Source organism: Panthera leo, chromosome B1 (genome assembly GCF_018350215.1).
Source record: "Panthera leo isolate Ple1 chromosome B1, P.leo_Ple1_pat1.1, whole genome shotgun sequence".
In the NCBI taxonomy this organism is placed as follows: domain Eukaryota; kingdom Metazoa; phylum Chordata; class Mammalia; order Carnivora; family Felidae; genus Panthera; species Panthera leo.
The window spans coordinates 110,686,057-110,711,597 of NC_056682.1; the positions used below are offsets into that span (position 1 = coordinate 110,686,057).

The 25,541-nt window shown below is 40.4% G+C and overlaps 1 protein-coding gene across 5 annotated transcripts in view; it reads right to left on the reverse strand.

Moving 5' to 3' along the window:
* Nucleotides 1–804: 804 nt before the first annotated feature.
* The window catches only part of ALPK1 (alpha kinase 1), a 126,466-nt gene continuing 101,729 nt past the window's right edge, over nucleotides 805–25,541 (reverse strand). For 4 of the 5 annotated variants that reach the window (XM_042935671.1, XM_042935669.1, XM_042935672.1 and 1 more), the window contains 10 exons: nucleotides 21,446–21,505; nucleotides 19,690–19,776; nucleotides 18,315–18,391; nucleotides 17,071–17,166; nucleotides 14,691–14,795; nucleotides 11,644–13,759; nucleotides 9,397–9,550; nucleotides 5,344–5,506; nucleotides 3,937–4,123; nucleotides 805–1,377 (listed from right to left, as the gene is read on the reverse strand). In XM_042935671.1, the coding sequence (XP_042791605.1) occupies nucleotides 1,178–1,377; nucleotides 3,937–4,123; nucleotides 5,344–5,506; nucleotides 9,397–9,550; nucleotides 11,644–13,759; nucleotides 14,691–14,795; nucleotides 17,071–17,166; nucleotides 18,315–18,391; nucleotides 19,690–19,776; nucleotides 21,446–21,505 (3,245 nt within the window). In that variant the 3' untranslated portion in view covers nucleotides 805–1,177. The remainder of the gene's footprint in view (nucleotides 1,378–3,936; nucleotides 4,124–5,343; nucleotides 5,507–9,396; nucleotides 9,551–11,643; nucleotides 13,760–14,690; nucleotides 14,796–17,070; nucleotides 17,167–18,314; nucleotides 18,392–19,689; nucleotides 19,777–21,445; nucleotides 21,506–25,541) is intronic. The other variant, XM_042935673.1, reaches the window with a different exon arrangement.

Here is a 25,541-nt window from a genome sequence, read left to right on the forward strand (position 1 = left end):
TCAGGAAAGGAACACCTCACCAATATCCATTTTCTAAGTTTTTTTTAGAAAGATCCTGGATGAGCTGCCCCCCACACCTGTGTGAAGAAGCAGATCTGTGTGCTGCAAGGAGTGGACTGTTGTGGCTAAAATGCACTATTCTTCATTCACACTTTTCACAAATGTAAATGCACTAGAAGAAAATATGGTGGGGGAGGGGCCTGGGTGGCTCACTTGGTTGAGCCTCTGACTCTTGATTTTGACTTAGGTCATGATCTCAGGGTGGTGAGATTGAGCCCTGCATTGGGCTCAGAAGAGCCTGCTTGGGATTCTCTCTCTCTGCCCTTCTCCCCTACTTTCATGTGCTCTCTCTCTCTCTCTCTCAAAAAAAAAAAAAAAATATATATATATATAAATATAAATATATATATAAATATAAGTATATATAAGTATATATATAAGTATATAGTATAAGTGTATATATATGGGTATAAGTATATATATAAATATAAATATAAGTATTATATATTTTATATATATATATATATATATATATATATATAGTGGGATTAAAATAAACCCATGGTCAGGAGGATCTACATATGACATGCAACCTAGGAGCCATAAAATAAAATATTAATGAATTCAACTGTATTAAACAAATTCTGCATGGAAGAAAAAGTTTCATATGAAGTCAAATGTCACATGACAAAGAGAAAAAAACCGTAACTTCTATCACAATGTCCTGAATTCTTTAATATGTACAGAGAACTCCTAAATATTGCAATAAGAAAAACACTCATGGTATCAGCATTGATAGTGACAAAAAACTCCAAAATCTCAATGGCTTAAACACAAAAGTTTATTTCTCATCTGTTTTGTGTCCATGATGGGTCACTTGGGGGCTTTTTCCATGTTGCCCTCATTGTAGGACTTATGCCGATAAGCAGCTGTCTCCTGACATATTCTTGGTAATTGTGGCAGAAGTAACTCCATAACAAGTCACACTGGCAATTAAATATGGGTCTGAAATGGATAGTCACTAATTCCTCTCACAAGTCATTGGCCAGAAGTAGTCCCACAGCCCTGCCTAAGTCTGAGGGGACCAGGCTTCACGATACTGTGTGTGCCTGGGGGAAGAGGAAGACCCAGCTCCCGTGAGTGGCACCAAGCCCATCCCATTACCAAGCCAGATAGTCTATGACTTATTTGGTTTCTCAGCTGGAGGTCTTGTCAAAGAAAGACGATGGCATATTTCATTACATTTCAAATGCTGGTGATTAAAGAAGTAAAAAATTCCCTTCTTTCCAAAATTGGTAGTGACATCGTTCTGATCAAGAGAGTGAATCTGGGGATCTGTCAGATAGATAAGCCCTTTTCCATTACTAGTCACCCAACCTAAAAGAGAAATAAATATGTATGAGAATTAAATCCTCTACAAATGTCAGTAATGTGTTTCAGAGCAATAAAATGTATATGCTTAAAGAGATATTTTAAAAACCTGGTCATAATGATTTACTTCTAATAAATTTCTGCTAAGGGATTTGGTATTGCATACTCCAATAATTGGTTTAAAAAGGGAAACTAAATGCTGAGTAATTAAGTTTGTCAGCTATGACATACCTAGATCACCAATTTTCAAGGAATTAGAGAGCAGTAAAATGCACTTAGTTTAATTACTAAGATCACAATATATTGAATATTTATTTCATGATGCATAAGTTTATTTAGTGCCTAACTCATTAATTCATATATTCATCTGTTCATTTAACAAATACTTATTGAGTATACACACTGTACAAGACACTGTTTTGAGTACTGGGGATTTAGCAATGAATGAGTGAGTCAAGAATTCCTACACTTGGGGTGCCTGGGTGGCTCAGTTTGGTGAGTGGCTGACTCTTGATTTTGGCTCAGGTCATGATCCCAGGGTTGTGTGATGGAGCCCTGAGTCAGGCTTCGCACTGAGTGTGGAGCCTCCTTAAGATTCTGTCTCTCAGGGCCCCTGAGTGTGTCGGTCGGTTGGTCGGTAGGTCGGTAGGTCGGTAGGTTAAGGGTCAGACTTCAGCTCAGGTCATGATCTCACTACTCATGAATTCAAGTCCCACATAGAGCTCTGTGCTGACAGCTTGGAGCCTGGAGCCTGCTTTGGATTCTGTGTCTCCCTCTCTCTCTGCCCCTCCCCCGCTCATGCTCTGTCTCTCTCTCAAAAATAAATAAACATTAAAAAAATTTTAAGATTCTCTCTCTCTCTCTCCCTCTCTCACTTCCCCACTCATGCACATGCACTCTCTTTCTCTTTCTCAAAAAAAAAAAAACAAAAAAAAAAACCAATAAAAAATATCCCTACACTCATTGAGCTAATATTCTGGTGAAGTGGGACAGATTAAGAAGCAATATAAATAAGTAAAATATATAATATGACAGAGAGTGATGATAAATGCTACAGAAGGGGAGTAGACAAAATCTTGGGGAATGGTCATAGAATCATTATTAAAAATAATTATAATAAACCTCATTTATCATTTAAATGAAGTAAAGAGTATTGGCTCTTATATCAGTATAATAGTTCTGATAAATAAAATACTAGATGAACTGAAACAAAATTAAAATATAAATGCAGAAAATTTTTAAAAAGTCAGATTTTTGTACACACAACTTTCTGTTCCATAATGATCACCATTTATGAAACCCAATATCACACTTGTAATAAGGGTAAAGGGCTGAAGAAATGAGAGTGGAAAGATTTTCACATATTAAAACATGCAATATTAAAAAACCTACATCACTCAAATACACTTAAGTGAAATTTTAAAAAGCTGTTGTGGATTTGCTCTAGAATTAAGCCCAACAGAATGTGAGGCAGATCTTCTCACTGATTATGTATTACTCTAGACACTTGTAGAAGCTTTACACATTTTTTTTTCAGACAGCACTTGCTACATATAGTAAAATCAATTTATTAAATTTATTTATTTATTTTTAAGTTTATTTCTTTTGAGAGAGAGAGAGAGAGAGAGAGAGAACACAAGTGGGGAAGGGACAGAGAGAAAAGGAGAGGGAGAGAATTCCAAGCAGGCTCTGCACGATCAGCACAGAGCCTGATATAGGGCTTGAACTCACGAACCATGAGATCCCGACCTGAGCCGAAATCAAGAGTCAGATGCTCTTTATCCACAGGATACAGGTGTGCTGTTTTGAAGGGACACATGCACCCCCATCTTTATAGCAGCACTATCAACAATAGCCAAAGTATGGAATGAGCCCAAATATCCATGGATGGATGAATGGATAAAGAAGATGTGGTATGTGTGTGTGTATATACACACACCACCCCCCCCCCACACACACACATACACATTGGAATATTACTCGGCAATCAAAAAGAATGAAATCTTGCCATTTGCAACTATGTGGATGGAACTGGAGGGTATTATGCTAAGTGAAATTAGTCAATCAGAGAAAGGCAAAAATCATATGACTTCACTCATATGAGGACTTTAAGAGACAACACAGATGAACATAAGGGAAGGGAAACAAAAAGAATATAAAAACAGGGAGAGGGACAAGACAGAAGAGACTCATAAATATGGAGAACAAACTGAAGGTTACTGGAGGGGTTGTGGGAGGGGAGATGGGCTAAATGGGTAAGGAACCTACTCCTGAAGGGGCACTAAGGAACCTACTCCTGAAATCATTGTTGCACTATATGCTAACTAATTTGGATGTAAGTTTTAAAAAATAAAAAAATAAAATTAAAAAAACTAAGAAAAAAAAGTCAGATGCTCAACCGACTGAGCCACCTGGGCACCCCATAAAATCGATTAATTTAATTACACATAGTAGTCTAGGCACTGAACAATCTATTAAATAATGACTGGAAGAGCTAGTTACAAGATCTCATATTTACATATGAATAACACTAAAAGTAAAAAAATAATCCCCAATTTCACATACCTTGTAAATCGACCACAACATCTCTATGATTAGAAAACTCGTAGGAAAAATGGCCATATGCCAAGCCATATTCTGTAGCTTTGTATTCTGTTTTAACCACTTTTGCATTATTTGATAATTTTACAAATTCTCCCAGGATATAAGGTTCCACACTTATACATCCCTTTATTGTCTTGCCTTCCAAAATCTGAAAAATAAAAATGGGAGACAATATACCACAATGGCTAGGAAGGCTGCAGGCTCTGGGGTCCAGTAGACCTCACTTTGAACCCAGGCTTTGCCACTTAGGAGCTTTGTTATAGATTTTGGTTTGCTCGCTTGTAAATCAGGTATTATAATAATAGCCACTATAGGAGTGTTAAAAGAATTATATGAGAAAAATGCATGTAGGGTGGTTAACACATTATGTGATATATAAGAGAACCTAAAATTATTATTATTCTTTAAAATGCTCACATAAAAATGAGGCCATGATGGGACCTACCCCAGGCAGCTAGCCCGTTAGGATATGTGGATAGATCATGTGCTGGGACGCAGGACTGGAATGTCAGCTAAGCGTTTGTGTGTATCATCTATTTTGCAGAGTTGTTTCAAAGGTTAATGTGTTAAATGTCTGGCATAGTGCTTGACATAAAGAAAGTGAAAAATGGATGATAGCTATTATCAGTGGTAATAGAATATGGGTCTAAAAATGTCTCTGGCCAAAGTAAAACAAAATCCTTTAGGTGTGAATGAGCTAAGGATTCGATATAGTTGGGGAGGCAGAATATTCTTGATCCAAATAAGAGAAAAGTCAGTGGAGGCGGATTGTTGCCTGTCTATATTTAAAGAGATATCTTAGTGAAAACACATTGGTCTCGATGGCCCCAGAAGGTAGAGCTGTAATTCACAGGTAGAATTCAGAGGAAGACAGATTTGGGCTAAATCTAAGAGCTTTCTAACAACCAGAATTATTTGAAAGTGAAAAGGTAATAATTATTTGTCCTTACTAAGGTGTTTAAGCTATGACTTAGTAATCACTTGGTCACAAGGGGTGGGATCCAACAGATGTGAAACAGGGAATGAATGCATCGTGCTGAGGGAATAATTTGTACTACATATGATCTTCAGGGTCCTTCTTCTCTCGTTGAAAGTACAGACAGTACACAAAGAAAGGATACTACAAATGCCAACTTGACCATGTATGCGGACCAGATACCAGAATTCACAGAGTGATTTGGGAGATCCAAGATCCAAATTGTATATTCAGGGTAGAGAGGTTTCTTAGTTCTGACATGTCTAAGTGGATAAAGCAGATGAAGTAGATGAAGGAGTCTGGTAACTGAGTTTACTGGATTTTACCAGAAATCTCACCTGACATATATTTACAGGCCTGTTTAAGCAAACCCTTACTCCCTTTAATCTCACCAGTAATACTGTGGATGGGATATAGAATATCTGTGTTGGGATCTTTTGTTCATAAAGCCTCTTGTTAAATTCTGTCACGTAGTGCTGTGCGGTCATTTGCCGTTCCACATCAGCGAAGTGGTGCCAGAGCCCCTTCTGCTCCTTATATTCTTTCCCAACATATCTATGACCAGAGGAAAAAAATACAAAAAGAAATGCAAAAGTGATCCTACCATAGAGTAAGAGAGCAAAGACCAAAGAAGATACACAAAACTGCTTGAAAGATGTTACTCTTTCTCTACCTTAGGCAGTCAGTATTATCTTGAATTCTCCTATGACTCAAATAATCTTGTGAGAGCCTCCTGAACAACAGAACATAATTCATGCTAGCTGACTGTGATGGTTAATTCTATGTGCCACCTTCACTTGGACATAAGGTGCCCAGATACTTGATCAACCGTTATTATGGGTGTTTTTGTGAGGTTGTTTTGGGATGAATTTCACATTTAAATCAATGGACTGAGTAAAGCAGATTGCTCCCCCTAATGTGGATAGGCCCAATCCAATCAGCTGAAGGACCAAATAGCAAAAGACTGACCTTCTCCCAAGATAGACATTCCTCTTGCCAAACTGCCTTTGAGCTGGACATGGGTCTTTCCTGCCTTTGGACTTGAAGGGAAACATCGGCTCTTCCTGGGTCTTCAGCCTGTTGGCCTTGGCAACTACACCATTCATTGTCCTGGGTCTCCACCTTGCCAACTACACATTTTGAGATTTTCCTGCCTCTATAATCATGCAAGCCAATTTCTGACAATAACTCTCGTCTATATATGTTTGCATCTTCTTGGCTCTGTTTTTCTGAAGAACCCTGTCTGATACACTGATCCAGGATAATACTGATTATAGAGAAAATCTCCCCTTAACGAATCAGCCTGCCAGGCTTCCTTGGTAACCAAGGGAGCCAGGATGGGCACCAGAAAGTGCAGACTCTGCAACCAGATCTTTTACTACCTGCAGCGTGGTCTTAAACAGGCTAACTAAACAATCTGAAGCCTTCCTCTATCCCTTCCCCTTGCGAGTCCTTTATCTCTACAAATATTTGTTTGCATCATCACCTATTATGTGGATAGCATTGTGCTAGCCAGACCTGAGTGTTTCAAAGGAAGTATGAAATATGTATATTTCAAGGACTTAGGCATACTTGGAGACAAAATAAATGAGGCAGTAAATGATTAAGTGTTGAAAGGAGCAAGAAGTAACTATCATACTTTACTGTGGTTTATATTTGCTATACGTTGGTGTGAATTCATGAGTAATTCACACGCGTCCAGAGCGACCTCCAAAAATCAAAGGGAACTGTTAAGAGTTACAGGCCTCAACTAGAGAAAACTTTCTCCAGAAGTTTCTGAGTCCAATAAGATAATGAAATCCACGTTGGCTGCAGTTTTGGCCATTCAGCCTCCTGGGGATCAGAAAAGAAACCTGACAGGGGTGGCTGCAGAGGAGGAACCCACATGGCATCAGAAAGCAGGCTGCAGGGGACCAGCTGTCCTAATAGAGGTATTCCGTCAGTGCCATGAGCATTTCTGCTATGGACGGACCTCTGGGCTGCAAGAACTTTGAACCAGTTTGGAACTTTGAGCAAACCTTGGTACAGGATCATTTCCCAAGCATTCTGTCAGAGGACCTCCAGTGCTAGGCACAGGATCATCAATCTGGGAATGTAGACCCATTCTTTCTGGCATCTTATGCCATTTTGCTGGGGTCATTTTGCTTCAGTAAAGATTTGTTAGTAGTAAACTCTTTTTTCTTTGACTGCTTTTTAAGATTGTTTCTTTGTCCTTGGTGTTCTGAAGTTTGACTACAATGTGGCTAGAAGTGGATTTATGATTGTCTCCCTTCCTCCCTTCCTTCCTTCCTCCCCTCCTCTCTTCTAGTTTTTTCCCTCATTCCTTTTCTATCCTGCTTAGGATTCATTGTGATTCCTGTATTTGAAGATTAATGGGTTTTGGCAATTCTGGAAAATCATCAGATATTATCTATTCAAATAGATATTTGCTTTCTTATCTTTTTCTGATCAGACATATATTGTACCCTCTCATTCCATCTTGCATGTTTCTTATTCTCTTTTATTTCCCATCTCAGATCCTCCTATGATGCATCCTGGTGTATTAGCTTCTTAGGGCTGCTGCAACCAAGTGCCATAGATTGGGTGACTTACACAACAGAAATAGATTCTCTCACAGTTCTGGAGCCTAGAAGTCCAAGATCAAGCTATCAGCAGGGTCATGTTCCCTCTGAAGGCACTAGGGAAGAATGTTTTCCAGTCCTCCCTCCTGGCTTCTGGTGGTTCCTGCCTTATGGCAACAATAACTACAATTTCATATGCATTCTCCTTGTGTGCATATCTCTCTCTTGTTTTTTTAATGTTTATTTATTTTTGAGAGATAGAGAGACAGAGTGTGAGTAGGAAGGGGCAAAGAAAGAGAGAGACACAGAATCGGAAGCAGGATCCAGGCCCTGAGCTGTCAGCTCAGAGCCCAACGTGGGGCTCCAACTCACCAACTGCAAAATCATGACCTGAGCCAAAGTTGAATGTTTACCTGACTGAGCCATCCAGGCACCTCCAAGTGCATGTCTCTCTTTAAATTTCCTTTTTAGAGGGGTGCCTGGGTCCCTTCTGTCCCCCTCTCTCTCTGCCCCTCGTGTGTGCAGGTACATGCACATTCTCTCTTTCTCAAAAATAAATGAACATTAAAAAAATAAATTTCTTTTTTATAAGGATACCAATCATAGTGGACGAAGGGCCCACTCTACTCCAGTACGACCTCATCTTAACTAATTAATCTGCAATGACTCTATTTCAGTAAGATCCTAGTCTGAGTACAAGGGGTTAGGGCTTCAACATATGAATCTGAGGCTGAGGGCACACAGCTGTTAAAAAATCATTCAACCCATAACACACGGCTCCATCATTGGATACAAGTTTCTTAACATCTCTGCGCCTCAGTTCCCTCATCTGTAAAATGGGGATAATAATATTAACCTCATAGGGTTTTGTGATGATTGATTAGATTAGTATAAAAATGACTTAAAATGAGGGTTGGCAAATATATACTTGGTAAATATATTTATTCTTTCTACTATTATTATCATCAACAACCTTTTCAAGAAATGTACTTCCACTTTTTAAGCATCACCCAATTTCTCTCTCTCTTACTTCCTCTCTTCCTACTTATTTCTTAAATTATTTGGATTTGGATAAAGAACAGGGTTCACCTTAAAATTCTTGGCTGATAGGTCTTTTCCAACACACAGATGATGTAAAAGTAGGCCTCAGACTCCACGGGGAAAAATAGTAACATGGTTACTAATTTTTCAAGTAAGTTTTTGCTTAAAGTTGTTGTCAAGAACTAAGGCCAAATTAAAAATTTTCCAGGTGTTTACCTCAATGGGGTGAGTGTTTTTTTAAGAAAACTTTTTCCTTGAGGACGTATCCATTCCTGAATCCTTGCTGTATACGGATGGATGGTATCTAAACTCACTCCCTTCCATGTGTAATTTTTATCACTAGCTGCCGTCTCATCCTACCCCACTCAAAACTTGTACAGAGTGTCCTAGGGGCTCGATATACATTTATATCCCTGGATATGCTTCATATCTGTAGGCTCAAAGGATTTTCCTACCTTTTTTGTAGGCTCATTTATTACTTATAAGTGGGGCTTTTGTAGTTTAACTAGATTTTTTTGTCAGCATTTGTTAGTGGGAGCGCTTAAGGCTCTCTGTCCTGCCACATGGTCAGAAACTCCATTTTCTTATCTGTACGATGGGGATAATAATGTTTCCCTGATAGGTTTGACATCATGTATGTCTATGTAAAATGGCTGACATAATGGTGGTCAATGTGTGGTAATTGCTATTAATTAATTAATGAGTTGGAGGAAGGAGTAGACACCTGAAATATGTATTTTGGCCAAATTTTTCAGCTCTTTCAAAATTTCATAAATGATTAATTAAGAGAAAGGCATAATTAGCCCATTTTACATTAGTGGTATAGATGTTTTAAAGAAATACCTCCCCAGAGTTTCTTCTTGATGAAGATGATGAACCCAGAAAGCATTTCTTTGTCTGCCTTTCTTCTTCACATTCAGGTAGTTCCCCAAATACACAACAGTTTCCTGGGCTGTCCATAATTCTGATTTTTTAGAATATTTTAATAAAAGAGCATCTGAAAAAAGGTAAGAAAAAATGGATGTTATTTGTATTTTAAAGTTTATTTTAATTTTTATTTTTTTATGTTTATTTTTATTTTTGAGAGACAGAAACAGAGCATGAGCAGGGGAGTGGCATAGAGAGAGCGGGAGACACAGAATCCGAAGTAGGCTCCAGGTTCTGAGCTGTCAGCACAAAGCCCGACACAGGGCTTGAACCCATGAACTGTGAGATCATGACCTGAGCTGAATTCGGACACTTAGCTGATTGAGCTACCCGTTTATTTTATTTTGAGAGAGAGAAAGAGAGAGAGAGACTGCACACACACAAGGGGGGTGGGGCAGAGAGAGAGGGAGACAGAGAATTGAAGCAGTCTCCAGGCTCCAACCTGTCAGCACAGAGCCTGACGTGGGGCTTGAACTCATGAACCAGAACATAATGTGAGTGGAAGTCAGATGCTTAACCAACTGAGCCACCCAAGCGCCCCTGGATGTTATTTCAAAGGGATGTTACAATTCATGAATAAATTTGAAGTGACACAGATCCTAATCCAGCTTGTCTGAAATCTTTAGCTTCTTTAGACATTTTCTCAAATTTTAGCCTTCTCTATGAAAACTACTAGAAAGTTAGTGAAGTACAATAAAAAAGTAAAGCTTTGCAAATATAATGAAGATTCACAAAACCTTTTTCTTGTGATGGAGAGGGATTAAGGCTAAAATTTCTGTATGAAAGCAGTGGAGGGGCACCTGGGTGGCTCATTCGATTGAGCGTCCCACTCTTGATTTTGGCTCAGGTCATGATCTTATGGTTCATGGGACTAAGCCCTATACCAGTCTCTGCACTGGCAGTGTGGACCCTACTTGGGATTCTTTCTCTCTCTCCCCCGCTCCCTCTCTAAAAAAAAAAAAAAATATATATATATATATATATATATATATATATATATATATGAGAAAGCAGTGAAAAATAAAGGGCTTTTTAAACAGTAAAATGCCAGAATTCAAATTGGAAGAGTGATACATGTTTGCATCTTCTAATTATCTGGAGGGCCCAGATAATGGAGGCTACTACCTGTGCCAGACCACATAGATAGAAATAAATGAAATGAGTATACCTCAGAGATTCCTGGCAACTCCAGAAATCATGGTTACATATTAAAGTGCACCTTAATTTTCTCTGAGTTGTTTTGTTTAAGCTGGGAAAGTCCAGGAATTACTTGAGAAAATACAGCTACTGTACGAAGATGGTACTCAATTGGAAAAGGAAAAGATAGGAAGGAAAAGTAAAAACTGTCTCCACCAGAACGAAAGGAGGAACAGTGCTAGCAAGAAAGCATTTCTTTGAGGGGGAAAGACATGAGCCCTAAGGAAGAAATGCAACATTTTGGGATCCAAGTTAAAATAAAGTGAACAAGGACCTTGTGCATCTAGGTCATGTTAATGGATGAATGAACAGAAGACTCAGGAGAAAAAATACTTAAAATAAGATAAACTCATGGGTCTGGGGTTGGGGAGGGAGATGACTGGAGCCTGGGGAAGATAGTGATGAGGGCTGGGCAACTCAATCAGAGAAGCTGGGTTGGAAACAGAAGGTGGGCCTCTTGCACACATACATAGGAAGGGTAAGTGAATTGAGGGAAGAAGAAAGGAGGAAATGTACAACTTGTTTTGTTTTTCCAACTTTGGGCTTCCTCTCTTTTTCTTATCTGTACACCGGGGATGATAATGTTTCCCTAATGGGTATGAGATCATGTACATATGGCTTTTCACCTGTAAACTGGCACATAACAATAAAGTAGTTACTTAACTCTAAGGAATGTGATTCTGAACCTTCAGAGTCCCTAAATAGGGAATAGAAAATAGGGAAACCCTATTATAGTGGAATGTTTTGCCCTTTTTTGTAACAACCTGAACTGTCTTTTTAGTCTGAATTCAAGGCAGCAGGCAAAACACGGGAATACCCTGAAGCAAAGGTTATTGACATTGGCTTTATACAAAGCCACTGGAGGGCTCTTAAAAAATACTCATGCCTGGATCCAAACCCCAGAGCTATTAGATCAGAATCATAGATGCTTCCTGAGGCTGTACCTACTAGAAAGGTTGTACTTACTGTATGCTTGGTGCAGTTGATTGGGCTTAAAAACTCCTGTATTCTCCAGTCTCTGTAGGAGCCAATCATGTCTCACCCCTGCCAAAAGTTTTTCAAAGTCATCAGGGAGCAGGGTTCGAGCCTCTAGGATCTCTTGCCTTGTCATTCCCAGCAATGAAACAAAAGAACTTCCACTGGAATTCAGAAAGGACTGCGGGTTTTCCCCCTCAGAAGAACCGCTGGAAAATGCTGGTGATTTCAACCACCCTGCCGAGGACGAGGTGGAGTTCTGGCTGCAGTTTAGCATGTTTCCTAGTTTGTTTCCCTCCTCCGTGGTAGTGCAGTCCTTGCTAAAATCAGAGGAGGGAATGTTACTGCTTACAGAGGAGTTGGGGGTTTCAGGCCATTGACCACGCGACTGTCTCAGAGCACATAGGCTGTAAGAGCCACGTCTGCTTGTGGGGTGAACATCTGTGCTGTCGAGCCATTGGCCCTCCTCATCCACTGTGGAGGCATCAGGGTCGATGCCCTGCTCTTTGACTGAGCCACTGCTCTTTCCTGAGTCAGGATTTTGAACAGGCCAATGAAGAGTGGAAAAGCTATGTGCTGTCCTGGAACGTTGGCCCAGGGAATCCTCCATGACTATGTCAGAGTCTAAGGGCATATCTTCTTCTTTTTCTGCTGTTTCTCCTTCCGGGTCAACCCAGGCGGAACTTTCTTTAAATGTAAGGCCTGTGCCTCTTTTGATTTCCTCTGCATGCCTGTCTTTGGCATCACAGTTGATTTCTGGAAATTCATCAATTAGTTCAAAGGTTTCTTCTTCTCGGACCAAAGGGAATGTGGCTGTGTTCTTGGGCCAACCAGCATCAAAAGAGGTCAAAGAAACAGAACCAAACGAGGGTCTGGAATGAGCAGAAGTATTTCTGGATCCCCTATTTCTGGCTTTCTGCACATCTTCTGGAACTCCTTCTAACAGCCCCACCCCAGACACTGAGAACATGCCTGTTGTGTTATGAGGATGGGAGGTTTTCAAGGGCACGTGGCTGTGTAGTTGACTTTGCAAAGACTCTAAATTGTCATCCTTGGACACTTGGAGAGAGAGACCGTGAAGCTCTGAAGATAGTGGATGTACAGGTCTGGTTTCCTCACTGATGTCTTCAGACGGGGCAGCGGAACACTCAGTATCCACAAGGTGCACTTCTTTGCAAGGCTCTTTTCTGGTTGACCTATCGTCCACATAATTCACTTCCTCCCAGCTGGTAGAAGAGCTAACCACCGATAATTCGCTCCAAGAACTGGAGCACTGGCTGTCACTCAGAGACTTGTTCAAAACAGCTCCTTCACCATGGCTGTGATCTGATGACTCAACCTCAGTTCCCCCATCTTGATCCAAGGAGACTCGAAAGGCATCAGAACGGGTCCAGTTTTTCCTTGCTATCCTCCTGAGTTTCTCCTGACCATTCTTAGCCTTGTGGGAGGAAGATATTACCGTGCTTTTTTGAAAATGTGGTTTGTCTTCAGTAGTACACACAGTATCTATGTTTTTTGTCTCTGTTTCTAGAGTAGTGATACAGACTCCCGTTTTTGTATCTTTCTGTTTATCTTTGTTGTTTCCACAAGAGCCTTCAAAAACTTCGCACACTGAAGTGTGGTGCTGTGAATAGGTTTCAAGGATTTTTTGGAAATCTACTTGCCCATGCAAGATGGGTTTATCCAACCCGTGCTTGAAACTCTCTGGAACATAAGACTTGTCATCTAAGTTTGAGAAGCTTTGAATTTGTAAATGATCCTTTACCTGGGTGATAACTGACATGATCTCCTGAGAGAGAGTTTCTCTCTCCTGACTTTCAGAGGAAGTACTGAAACTGTACAGCTTTCCCATAGCTTCATGACAGAGCTGACTTGCTGTACGGACCACCTCTGTCTCCCCATACAGTCTTTGGTGCACGGTGGTGAGGCCAAAAGCAGCTTTGAGAAGACTGTGAAGCTCTTGTTTTCCACTAACTGGTTCATCATATCTCTTGGTGAGGAGGCCAATTTCAAAGGCCTCTTTGGCTTCACACAGATATGAATTTTTCATTTCCACAGGACAGTCATTAGAGCTAGTATAGGACAACAAGCACGTGCCACGGATATTCTGAGGAAAATACCAAGCACAAAATCAGACACTGAAATAGAAATTGGAAGTGAATCAGGAAACACTTCATTCCTGGAGGACAGTGATTAGAAATATCATAGGAAAATAAACACGTGGCACAGATATTCTAAGAAAAATACACAATCACATATTGAGTCAAGGACCTAAAGTCTCTTTGGTGAATCAGGGAAAGGGACTGGGATGGATGTGATTGGCTGGCATGAAGGTGTAAGAGATTAGTTTTAACTACCATCTTACTATAGGCCTGATACTTTTTTTAAAAAGTTTATTTATTTTTGTAGTAATCTCTGCACCCAAAGTGGGGTTCGAACTCATGACTCTGAGATCGAGAGTCACATACTCTTCTGACTGAGCCAGCCCAGGTCTGATACTTTTTGATCAAAGATGATAAACTTGTTGTTGTTGTTACTGCTGTTGTTAGTTTCAGCAAACAATCTATACATGGGACAGGGACACAGTAAGTTTCTCTATGCAAAAGAGAAATAAGACTGCTATATATAAACACATCATTTATTTAACAATAATCAAAACAACAGAGTAGTGGCTTCCAAACCCCTCTGTGCACCTGGGCAGTATTTCAGAATAAAAGATTTCTGAGTACTAATCCCAGACATTCACATTTAGTGGGTCTAGGGTGGATCAGGAATGTGCATTTTGAGAAGACTCCTTGTGTGATTCTGCTGTGCTTGGGAACCATTGGCCTCAGGCAGACAACATCAGACCCGCAGGCTGAATTAATTTAGCTTCCACCAGGATGTCACTACCCTGACTGACAAAACCTTTCCAACATGAGGTCTGATTACAATTCTCTAATGAAGTGCACAAAGCCTACTTTAGGTTAGCCCTTTTCCTCTCACTGGTAGCTTCCATCACTGGGGAGAGGTAGAGTGTGGGGCTGCACCCTGCTTACCACAGCCGTGAGCACGAAGAGGGGTGTGTAGGGACTGAAGGCAGCTGCCAGTTTGCAGGCTTCTGCAGCTGACAGCAAATGGTGGTCAAACTCCTTCAGCAAACCCTGTGAGAAAACAGGCCAAGTGTTGTGTTGACAATTATTTATCCATTAGCAAAAGTCAGGCTATGAAATTCCTTTACTTTTCTTTCAGGATTCTGAGGGACACACGCTGCCCTTTACCACAACGACACCCGAACAGTGCCAAGAAAGAGTTAAGCATCTCAAAGGACCCTAGGGAATTGAGTGTCCTATCCCCCAACACCCATACACAGTCCATCCCCCCCCCTCCCCAGAGTGGGCCTAACGTGTGCAAAATAATTCACACAAGTTTCTCTGCAGGATCATGCAACTCTTTGTTCACAGAAATCCCCCACATTTTGCAGCCAAATTAGCTGATGATTTCTGCACTGTTCTTGGCAAAGAGCCTTTTAATGTATGATTTCACAGCAATTACGATTCATTCATTCATCCTAGAAATATGCATTGAGAACCTCCATGTGCCAGGCACTGTTCTAAACACGAAGGAGATAGCAGACAGTGAGCCTGCAGTAAATAAGCTTGCTTCCTATTGAGCAGAGGGGATCAGTCAATACGCAAAATGACTAAAATGCATATTATCTGACATGGTGACAAACAGTCAAGAGAAAAATAAAGCAGGAAAAGGTCAAGGAGCTCCAGGGTGGGGAGGCAGTTAGCAATTTTTTAAAAATTTTCTTTCTTTCTTCCTTTCTTCCTCTTCCTTCCTTCTGTCCATCCTTCCTTCCTTTCTTTTTTAAGGTAAGCTCTATATCTAACGTGGGGCTTGAACTCATGACCCTGAGTTCAAGAGTCACATGCTCTACCGACTGAGCCAACCAGGTGCCCTGGCAGTTTACAATTTTAAACAGTCATCAGAGACAACTTCACTGAACTAGAGATATAACCCTTTTCTCGTGTGTTGGTCTGACAGCACAAGCAACATTTTGTTAAAACTCAGATTGTCAGCAGCAAGCTGCAAGCCTTCTTATGCCACACTCATTACTATTAAGTACGGTTACTATTGTCACTTTAGTATTTAACAAAAAATGCCAATCTTTGTGATACTATTAAAAATCTCAATATCGGGGTGCCAGGTGGCTCAGTCTGTTAGGCATCTGACTCTTGATTTTAGCTCCAGTCATGATCTCACCATTTGTGAGTTTGAGCCCCGCATTGGACTCGGTCCTGCCAGCGTGGAGCCTGCTTGGGATTCTCCCTCTCTCCCTCTCTCTGCCCCTCCCCCATTTGTGCTGTATCTCTCTCAAAATAAATAAACTTAAAAAAATAATTTCAGTATCAGTGCAGTGCAGGAGAGCAGCTCAATGTCTATGTTGATGCTCCAAACTGGACAGAGACCTGAGTTCTGCTCCTAGTTTCCTTCCTACCTAGTGTGCAAACTATAGAGGTCACTTAATTTGTCTGGACCTCAGTTTATTTTTCTCTAAAATCGGAATGATATATTTTGCTCTACCTACTTCACAGGGTTTTGTGTAGCTCATATACATTTATACATGTGTATATATATACACACACACACACACACACACACATATACTCACATACTTTTTGAATCATAAAGGAATATATAAAAATTAGTAATCATTATTTAAATTTTTTTAAATGTTTGCTTTTTGAGAGAGAGAGAGAGAGCGTGAGTGTTGGGGAGGGGGGAGGAGCAGAGAGAGGGAGACACAGAATCTGAAGCAGGCTCCAGGCTCTGCTCTATCAGCACAGAGCCCAACGCAGGGCTCAAACCCACAAACTGTGAATTCATAACCTGAGCTGAAGTTGGACGCTTAACCCACTGAGCCACCCAGGCGCCCCAGTAACCCTCATTATTAAGAATAAGAATCTAGACAAGTGACAGATGCTCTGATTTGAACAGAGGGTAATTAAAGTTTTATAATTGTTATCCCTTTACTTTATCACTGAGATGGGCCAAGTGTGGAAACTGAATTCTGTGATAATCTGAATTAGAGGTCACTTAATTTGTCTGGACCTCAGTTTATTTTTCTGATTTCTTTCTGAAAGAAATCAGTGGGGTTCAAAGCATTTATCACTTTGATGATATTTATTCATTCTTTTACTTGTCATTTTTAATTTTTTTAGTACCCTCTGTATGTGTGGTACTGTGCTAAGTGCTAAGATAATCAAGCCAAATAGGACACCATAGAAATTGTCCCCAGGACTGTTCATGTTACTTGAAGAGGGGAGACACTGTGCTCCCTGACTCCCGGAAAGAGAATGAGATTGATAAACCAAGCACCAAGAACGTTGGCAGTTTTGTAGGTGATGCCATTCTGGACCAAGTGATAATTACCAAGTTAATTTGTGGATTGTTTTTAAACTTCTCATAATCACTTTTGCTCATGGAAACGAAGATGTCTGCCAGTATACCTAGTGATGTGGAAATACCCTGTAAGAAAAATACAAACAGAACACAGATTAGGAATTCAAGGTCCATTACTGGTCTCATCTCAAGGCCTGAAGGCCATGACTAGTCCTCCATATTAAATATTGTTGCTGCTGTTGCTGCTTCTGCTTCTCCTCTCTTCCCCCTCCTCCTGCTCCTCTCCCTCCTCCTCCTCTTTCCCCTCCTCCTCCTCTTCCTTCTTGTTATTCTGACAGTGGAAATACTTCTAAACTGGATGCCACAGGCTTGAAAGATCATCAGATCCTGAGTGTAAACACAGCTATTTCTTAGTTGGGCTTTACTGGACTGTCAACACTAACTTCTTCATACTGCTAGAGGCTTAAAGGATTGGCCCAAGCATGCGTCCTCGCATCCCATTCTGTCTGTGTGGTAAAAGGGTTGTAGGCGGTGGCATTGCTGATACAGGTGATAACCCAGTGCTCCAGTTAACGAGGAGAATACTCTTACAGAGGTACAGAGAATGAAAACATTAAGTAGGAAAGCAAATGGTGCCTCTCAAATTTCTTGGATAAAGACGCCACATAAACAATTAATTGGAGTCTGCTCACTCAACGGAGGGAAAATGATTTTACATATAAGCAGCTTGGTTATCTCAACTTTGCTGTGGAATCAGGCAAAGGCTAAATATATAATAAAAGAAATGGATAAGTGAATAATAGAAATAAAAATATAAATAGATTTGGCTCAGTCGGTTGAGCGTCCGACTTCGGCTTGGGTCATGATCTCACACTCCGTGAGTTCGAGTCCCGCTTCGGGCTCTGTGCTGACAGCTCAGAGCCTGGAGCCTGCTTCAAATTCTATGTTTCTCTGTCTCTCTGCACTCCCCACCCACTCTGCTCTGTCTCCCTCTGTCTCAAAAATAAATAAAAACATTTAAAAAAATTAAAAAAAAAAGATAGTTAGAAATAAATGTGAAAACACTACATACATGCCAGGATTCTGGCTGTGAATGGGGACGGAGCAAGACACAAGAGGAAATTACCAAGTGTTCGTGGTCCTATGCCCATGTAGAATCAATAAAAATAGGACCAATAAAATTGATAAACAATACACTGCATTATGCCACAAGGAGATAATCATCCAAAGACAAATGTAGGATAGGAGAGGAAAAAAAGCACTAGATAAACCACCTTTCTATCTGGCTGAGGAAGGGTCAAATACCCTATGATTGAGGCCCATATTACCTCTGCTGCTTCGTACCACATCCCTGAAAAAAAAAGGGAGAGAGATGAGACAAACTGCTAGTATCTGTGCATTGTGCTAGAAAATACTTTTGAAAACTAATACAGAAAGAAGATTCACTGGCTCCCGTTAGGAAAATTTAGGGCTGGATTAGATTGAGAGCAATCAGCAAATGCCAATCTGCTGGAAAAACAGCAACATATTTTTCCAGCTGATTTAATACAGATAATGCTTCCCTTTCACAGGAAAACAGTAAAAAATATTACATATCATATATAATACTACATTAACATAAAAATAATTAAATACAGTATTTACAAGAATAATTACCATTCTATGCTAACATTTTCAAACACCTTAGTTTGCATTTTATTTAATTAAGTAATTGAGCACCTGCAGCTCCTTTTTATTTTTCCTTTTTGTTGTTTTTTAAAGTCTTCCATGTTCAGGTGAGCAAAGGGCTTGGGGACAGTCTAAGAAGCCCACAGGGCCCCCAGCGGCTCCCCAGTAGTTCCTTCTTCCCTCCAGCTGACAGCATAGCCGCTGCCCTGTGTCCCTCCTCAGGACCCCTCCTTGGAACCTCTGATGACCAGGTTGCCCTGTCTGTGGGGACAGTGCCAGAGACCCTTTCGTGGGCTGTTGGCAAGCCACTCAGGACTGATGGACCATAAACAGCAGGGTAGGGCCATGCATTTTAAAGCACAACTAGCATTCTACGCATTTCAGGTGTACTTGCCTCGTGGCCCATCTGAACCTGAGGTCTAACAGTTCTGAGCCTATTACCACAGAGCTCTTGGTAATTGCTGGCCGTATTATCTTTTTTCCTTGTTTGTTTTCCCTCCTTTTAACCATCCTTTGGGAGCTTTAAGGGCATTTTTTTTTTAAGGTATACCCTTAACATTAAAAGAGAGAAAAAAAAAATAAAGCACAACTAGCATTCTATAAATTTTGCCTTACAACCTGAGGAATGCCCTCTGAGGAGTGAATGGGTAAGGTGTCAGGGTGGTTTAGAATAAGGTGTCCCTCTTATCACATAGAGTCCTGTAGAACTGAAAGTCAGATGCCAGAATTATTACCAAGAATCCTACGGTTAATACCACAGTGTACAACTGTACATTTCTTTAACACAATTCAACAGAAAATATTTTGTTTTATTAATGTTCGTAACACTCCTGGGATCTGAAATGTCATTTTCTTTTCGATGAGGAAACTAAGTGAGGATTAGCAATTTGAACCAGATACAATGAGAAAATTCCACAGTAATATCTCGTAGCCAGACTTTGTAAATGAGCCCTGAGAGCAGCGAATGTTTGATGACCGTACCTAGCTTTTGCAGAATTTGCCCTCTGATCTGTATGCAGACTGACTGCACCAGGATCTTGTCACTTTCGTTTCGGTACAGCCAGGTACCTACAACAAAAGAGGGAAAAAAGAAAAGTAGTTTCAGCTCCTAGTTATCAAGTAAAGAGCCTGGTAAAAAGAAACTAATTTCACCGAAGCCTTCATGAGCACATGTGATACAGGTTTGAGAGGCGATCTCTTCTCTACATTGAGAAAGGTCCAAACTCCTTGCTATAACATACAAGCCTTCACAGAACTTGTATGTGAATACTGAGAATCCTAGTTCTCACTTGAACTCCTGTCTGGTCTCCAAGTCTCCCAACTGACTGTGCTCTGCCATGGCATGGTTCCTGAGGAGACCAGCTCCTTCTACTTCAGGTCTCAGCCTCAATGCTATTGCGTCCAAGCCCCCCAGATTGATTTACCATAGTACTACCCCACTGTCTTGTGGTTGCCTAATGGAGGGTGGGATCCTTCCCATCCACCCAAAATTTAGTTTGTAGGTTGAGACTGATGGTTGTGCGTGCTCACACACACACACACACACATACACACCCCAAGATATGAAAAGATTTAGTACTCACATAATGAGTCTTTCTGAGGAGAGGAGACAGGCAACCAAGCTGGTTCATTTGACTTGCGTGAAGAGAGTGGTGAGTGGCTTTGGTTTTTATTGTGATTAGGGTGTGGGCTGGGGTAAAGTCTCCCACAAGCTATGCCTGGTTTACTGCTGAGTAGGTTTAAAACAAACCAAAAAGCAACCCTGCCCCCTGCCCCAGCCTGTCCAGTTGTGGGACAGAGTGGGTGGCAGAAGGCTGGAGTCTGAAAACCGTCAGTGGTCAAACACCAAAAACAGAATCAAACTCATTACTATACCCCCTTGATTCTCTGTCACATCACCCTTTCTATTTTCTCCCCAGCTTTTAATCTGTGTGTGTGTGTGTGTGTGTGTGTGCGCATCTGCATATGTGGTGTAGAAGATGGAAGTGTGTATATCATAGGTTAGTGATGGTGGACACAAATGATGGGTATGTGGTCAATATCGATATTCCAAACCGCCTCTCCACTGGAATGTCTACAAGTTTCAAGGTGCTTGGGACCTTATATCCAAGCAGACTGAGCTTAAAAGTCTACTGGAGGTTGTGTTCAACTTACTGGGACACTTGTTGTCTTTAACGCCCAGAATTTCAGACAAGATATCTGAAGGAATAAATGATTTGTTGCCCAACTATTAGTACTTGCTTCCTTTCATGTATGATTAAATATTGAAAGAAATCCATTTCAAAATAAGTTTTTCTGAAAGTACATACATAGCAAAATCAAATTTACTTTCCAAACCATTTAAATACATAAAGCCATAAATATATTTTTCTCAACTTACAGACTTTATCTCCATTTACAATTCTCCTAAAGGCTACTACTGAGCCCCTTCTGAGGCCCATAGAGTTACCTGCTTTAACAGCATATTGTTCTTAGATAGTACACTCTACAATAAGCCCAGAAGTTTAGGAGCTTTGGTTGTTCTGTTTTGTTTTCATTTTTAATTACAGAAAATGAAGACACAGAGAAATAAGCTCCTTGACCAAAGCCACTTCATTCACTAATGGCAAAGTCAGTCCTAGCTAGTTCTGGAGACATCTAGTCTACAGCAGCTATTAGGTCATTCGGGTGCTTGTAAACTAGAACTCCAGAAGGGACTGCAGGTGAAGGTCGTTGTGAAGATAGGAAAGCACCTTACCTGTTGCTCCGTTGTTGCTTATTAGACTGCTCAGGATATATTCTGCTTTTAAAAGTTTCCCTGAAAAGAAGCAACCAAATGCCACACAATTAGTACCTGAACATGTGCCTTCAATACTACTAGCAGTTTAAGCTCTAAGGTTAACACACTGTTACCTCTCTTGGAAACATGCTATTTTAAAATTTAACAGCAATAACGACATCATATACCAAAGTGAACAGAAAGATGACATTTCCAGGAATCGGTGAGATGGGAAGTTGCACAGTATCTGAAATGGCAATTAGATTTACACACACACAAGCACACACACACACACACTCATTCATATAGAATAAGGCTTGAAAAGTAAAGATAAACCATTGTAAAACATTGTGTCTTCTTTCTGTGAACAAGACTATTGAAAAGAAGGAAGGAAGGAAGGAAATAAAGACGGAAGGAAGGAAAGAAGGGGAAAACCACTTTCTGAAATCATGAGTTAGGTCCTGATTAAAATTTATTCATTCCAATGTTTGGAAAGAGAGCAATAACTTGAAATACCTATGTAAATAAATTTTACCAAAGGTATCTTTCTTCTTAAAAGTTATGTTTTCTAATTAGGTTTTGCTGATATATAAGGATGGGTAGTTTTAAAACATATCGATTTGTATTCGCCACATTTGCTGAATGTCTTAATTCTAATAATCTGTGTATTCCTTGAAGTTTTCTATGTGGGCAATCACACTGTGCACAAATCCTGCTAATCGTGTTTATTCATTTCTAATCTTTATACTTCTCATTTCTTTTTCTGTTTTCATTGCATTGGGAGGACTTCCAGTTTACGATCAAACAGAAGTGATAACAAGATGCATTTTTTTCTCGACTTGATTAAAAGGAATATTCCTAATTTTCCATCAGTAGTTTTGCCAAAGGTTTCCAGTTGCTTCCTTTATATCAGGTTAAGAAGTTCCCTCTTGTGCAGCTATCAGCTTATTGCCTTTCAGCTTCAAATTCATCCTTTATTGCCTGCTTTGCAATAACGGGAATGGACCTTGTAAATATTTCTCCTTTGCCAGCTTTGTCATTAGATGGTGTGGAGAGAGGGGGCTCCTGGGTGGCTCAGTCGGTTAAGCGTCCAACTTCGGCTAAGGTCATGATCTCACAGTTTGTGAGTTCGAGCCCTGTGTCGGGCTCTGTGCTGACAGCTCAGAGCCTGGAGCCTGCTTCTGATTCTGTGTCTCCCTCTCTCTGCCCCTCCCCTGCTCACACTCTGTCTGTCTGTCTCTCTCTCTCAAAAATAAATAAACGTTAAAAAAAAAAGATGATGGGGTGCCTGGGTGGCGCAGTCGGTTAAGCGTCCGACTTCAGCCAGGTCATGATCTTGCGGTCCGTGAGTTCGAGCCCCGCGTCAGGCTCTGGGCTGATGGCTCGGAGCCTGGAGCCTGTTTCCGATTCTGTGTCTCCCTCTCTCTCTGACCCTCCCCTGTTCATGCTCTGTGTCTCTCTGTCCCAAAAAAAAAAAAAAAAAAAAAAAAAAAAGTTGAAAAAAAAATTAAAAAAAAAAAGATGGCATGGAGAGACACTGCAAGGGGAAGATGCTGCTCTTCCTCATGTAGTGTGCCATTCTTGCCAGAATCCTGCCATGCATACAGCTTCTCCAATGCCTGCCTCCTGCAGCGATCCTGGCTTCTCCTGTGCCTTCTTCCTACAACACAGGTGGCTTCTCCAGCACCTGGCTCCTCAAAGGTCGGGGGCACCCAGCAGCCAGCAGGTTCCTGCAGCATCCTCTCAGGTGACTTCACAGTGGAGTGAGTGCTGCCTGCCAGTGAGGCACGGCTCCATGAATGTTTCCCCCTGGTGTTCCATAAGAGCTGCTTTGTGGTGGCACCTCTCTGTGGATGGTGTCCCTCGGCACCCCGGAGGGTGGATTTCCAGTGAGTTCTGCTGGCATGGAAACTCCTTGACCTCTCTACCATCCAGTGAGTCATGGCTGTGCCTTCTCCAACAAGGTCTGGATCACGGCCCTGGTGTGCCTGGCTGTGCGCTTGTGAACTTTTTCTCATATGCTTTCAGTATAAGGGATAGTGGCTGCTCCTTATAACTGCTTATCCTGTATTTTTCAGAGTCTTCTTTACTACTTACTAGCCAATCCCTCATTAATCTCCTGATATAGTTAATAACTCTTTTATACTGAATTTTCCTTTTTCAAATTATTGTGTTGTTTCTGACTCCTGACTGGAAGCTGACCAATAACATCTCTAACTCTAGTTTGTATTTTCAATCTAAATGGGTTAACATTTTATAAAACACTTCTCACATCATTTTAGGTGAACATAGTTTTCTTGTTTATTCTGTCCATTAGGTGAATTGAATGAGTCAATTACTATTATTACCATTTGTAGTAAGCCCTACACCCTATGTGGGGCTTGAACTCATGACCCCAAGATCAAGAGTCACATGCTTTACCAACTGAGCCAGCCAGGCAACCCTGAATGAATCAATTTTTATTTATTTTTTAAAAGAAATTTTTTATTTATTTATTTTTGAGAGAGAGAGAGAGAGAGAGAGAGAGAGAGAGAATGAGTAGGAGAGGGGAAGACAAAGAGGGAGACACAGAATCCAAAGCAGGCTCCAGGCTGTGAGTTCTGAGCACAGAGTCCAATGTGGGGTTTGAACTCACAGACTGCGAGATCCCAATGAGCTGAAGTATGATGCTTAACCAACTGAGCCACCCAGGAGCCCGTGAATGGACCAACTTTTAAACATTAACCATCCTTATGTTTCTGGAATAAACAGATAATAGCCTTCCTTTACTGTAATGTATTATTATTAATTTAATACAATACTGGTCAATTTGATATTATTTTAAGATTTTTGCACCTGATAAATTATGTAAATGATACTACCATATAATTTCCTTTTATTTTGATTTTAGTTAGTTTGACCTATGCACTTACCAATTCTTTCTTTACCATTGCTTTTTGAATCTCCTACTCAATCTGTATGGATTCAACTTCCTCCTTAACAACACACGTTCTTTAATGTGTGTGTGCGTGAGAGAGATGTCTTGAGAATAATAATTATTTTTCGTCTTTGTCTGAAAATGTGAATTTTGTCCTCACTTTTGAATGATGATTTTTGCTGAGTATAAAATTCTAGGCTGAAAAGCTATTTTCTCTCAATTTTTTTTTTTTTGGTAGATTTCATTGTTTTCTGGACTCTTATTCCTGATAAGATGCTTTTTTCAGTCTAAATATAGTTCCCATATAAATAATCTGTCTTTTCTTGTTTCCTTTAAGATTTACTCATTGTTTGATTTTCTGTAGTTTTGTGTCTGGGTGATTTTTTATTAAAAAATTTTTTTGCTCAAGGTTGGGTCCACCTTTTCTGCTCAAAGACACATTTTTTCCTTCGATTCCAGTCAATTCTCCCAGAAGTCCTATTATGTTTTTTACATTCTATTTCTCCAAGTTTTTAAAATGCCGCTTTCATATTTGCATCCACCTAACTCTATATGCTTCGTTCTCAGGATTTTCCTTAAATATAACACCCAGGTCCATCATTTTCTCTCCCGCCGTTTGACCTGCTGCAGGAACACATTTCAGGTAGGTCAGTTAGGGGGATGGAACACCTGAGAACTGGCCTAGGAAATTGATCTTTACTGGGAGGTTGTTACCACTCACCGGGAGCAGGCGGGTGCATGTTTAGAGTCTTTGGATAGTCCTTTGCTGGTCAAGTGAGGTTCGGGGAACAGCAGCATCAGTGTTGTCTGGGAGCTGGTTGGAAACGCAGACTCTGAGACCCTGCCACAGACCTACTCAATCAGGATCTGCATTTTCAGTAAGCTCTCCAGGTGCCTCATCAAAGTTTGGGAAGCACCGCCATTTGTGAGTTTTTATCGTTGGTCTGAGATGAGATTAAGTGAAAAATGGAGAGTGAACATTTAGAAATTTTTTTTTTTATCTTTTGCCAAAGTAATGTTGTGACTCTTCAACCTAATAACAAATACTTTGGACTTAAAGTTTTATGTCTCTTTTTTTTTTTCCTTTCATTTTTCTAATAATCTATTTTATTGAATTCACTCAGTTTAAGCAGCTTGTTTGGCAGGTGGTGTCCTTAT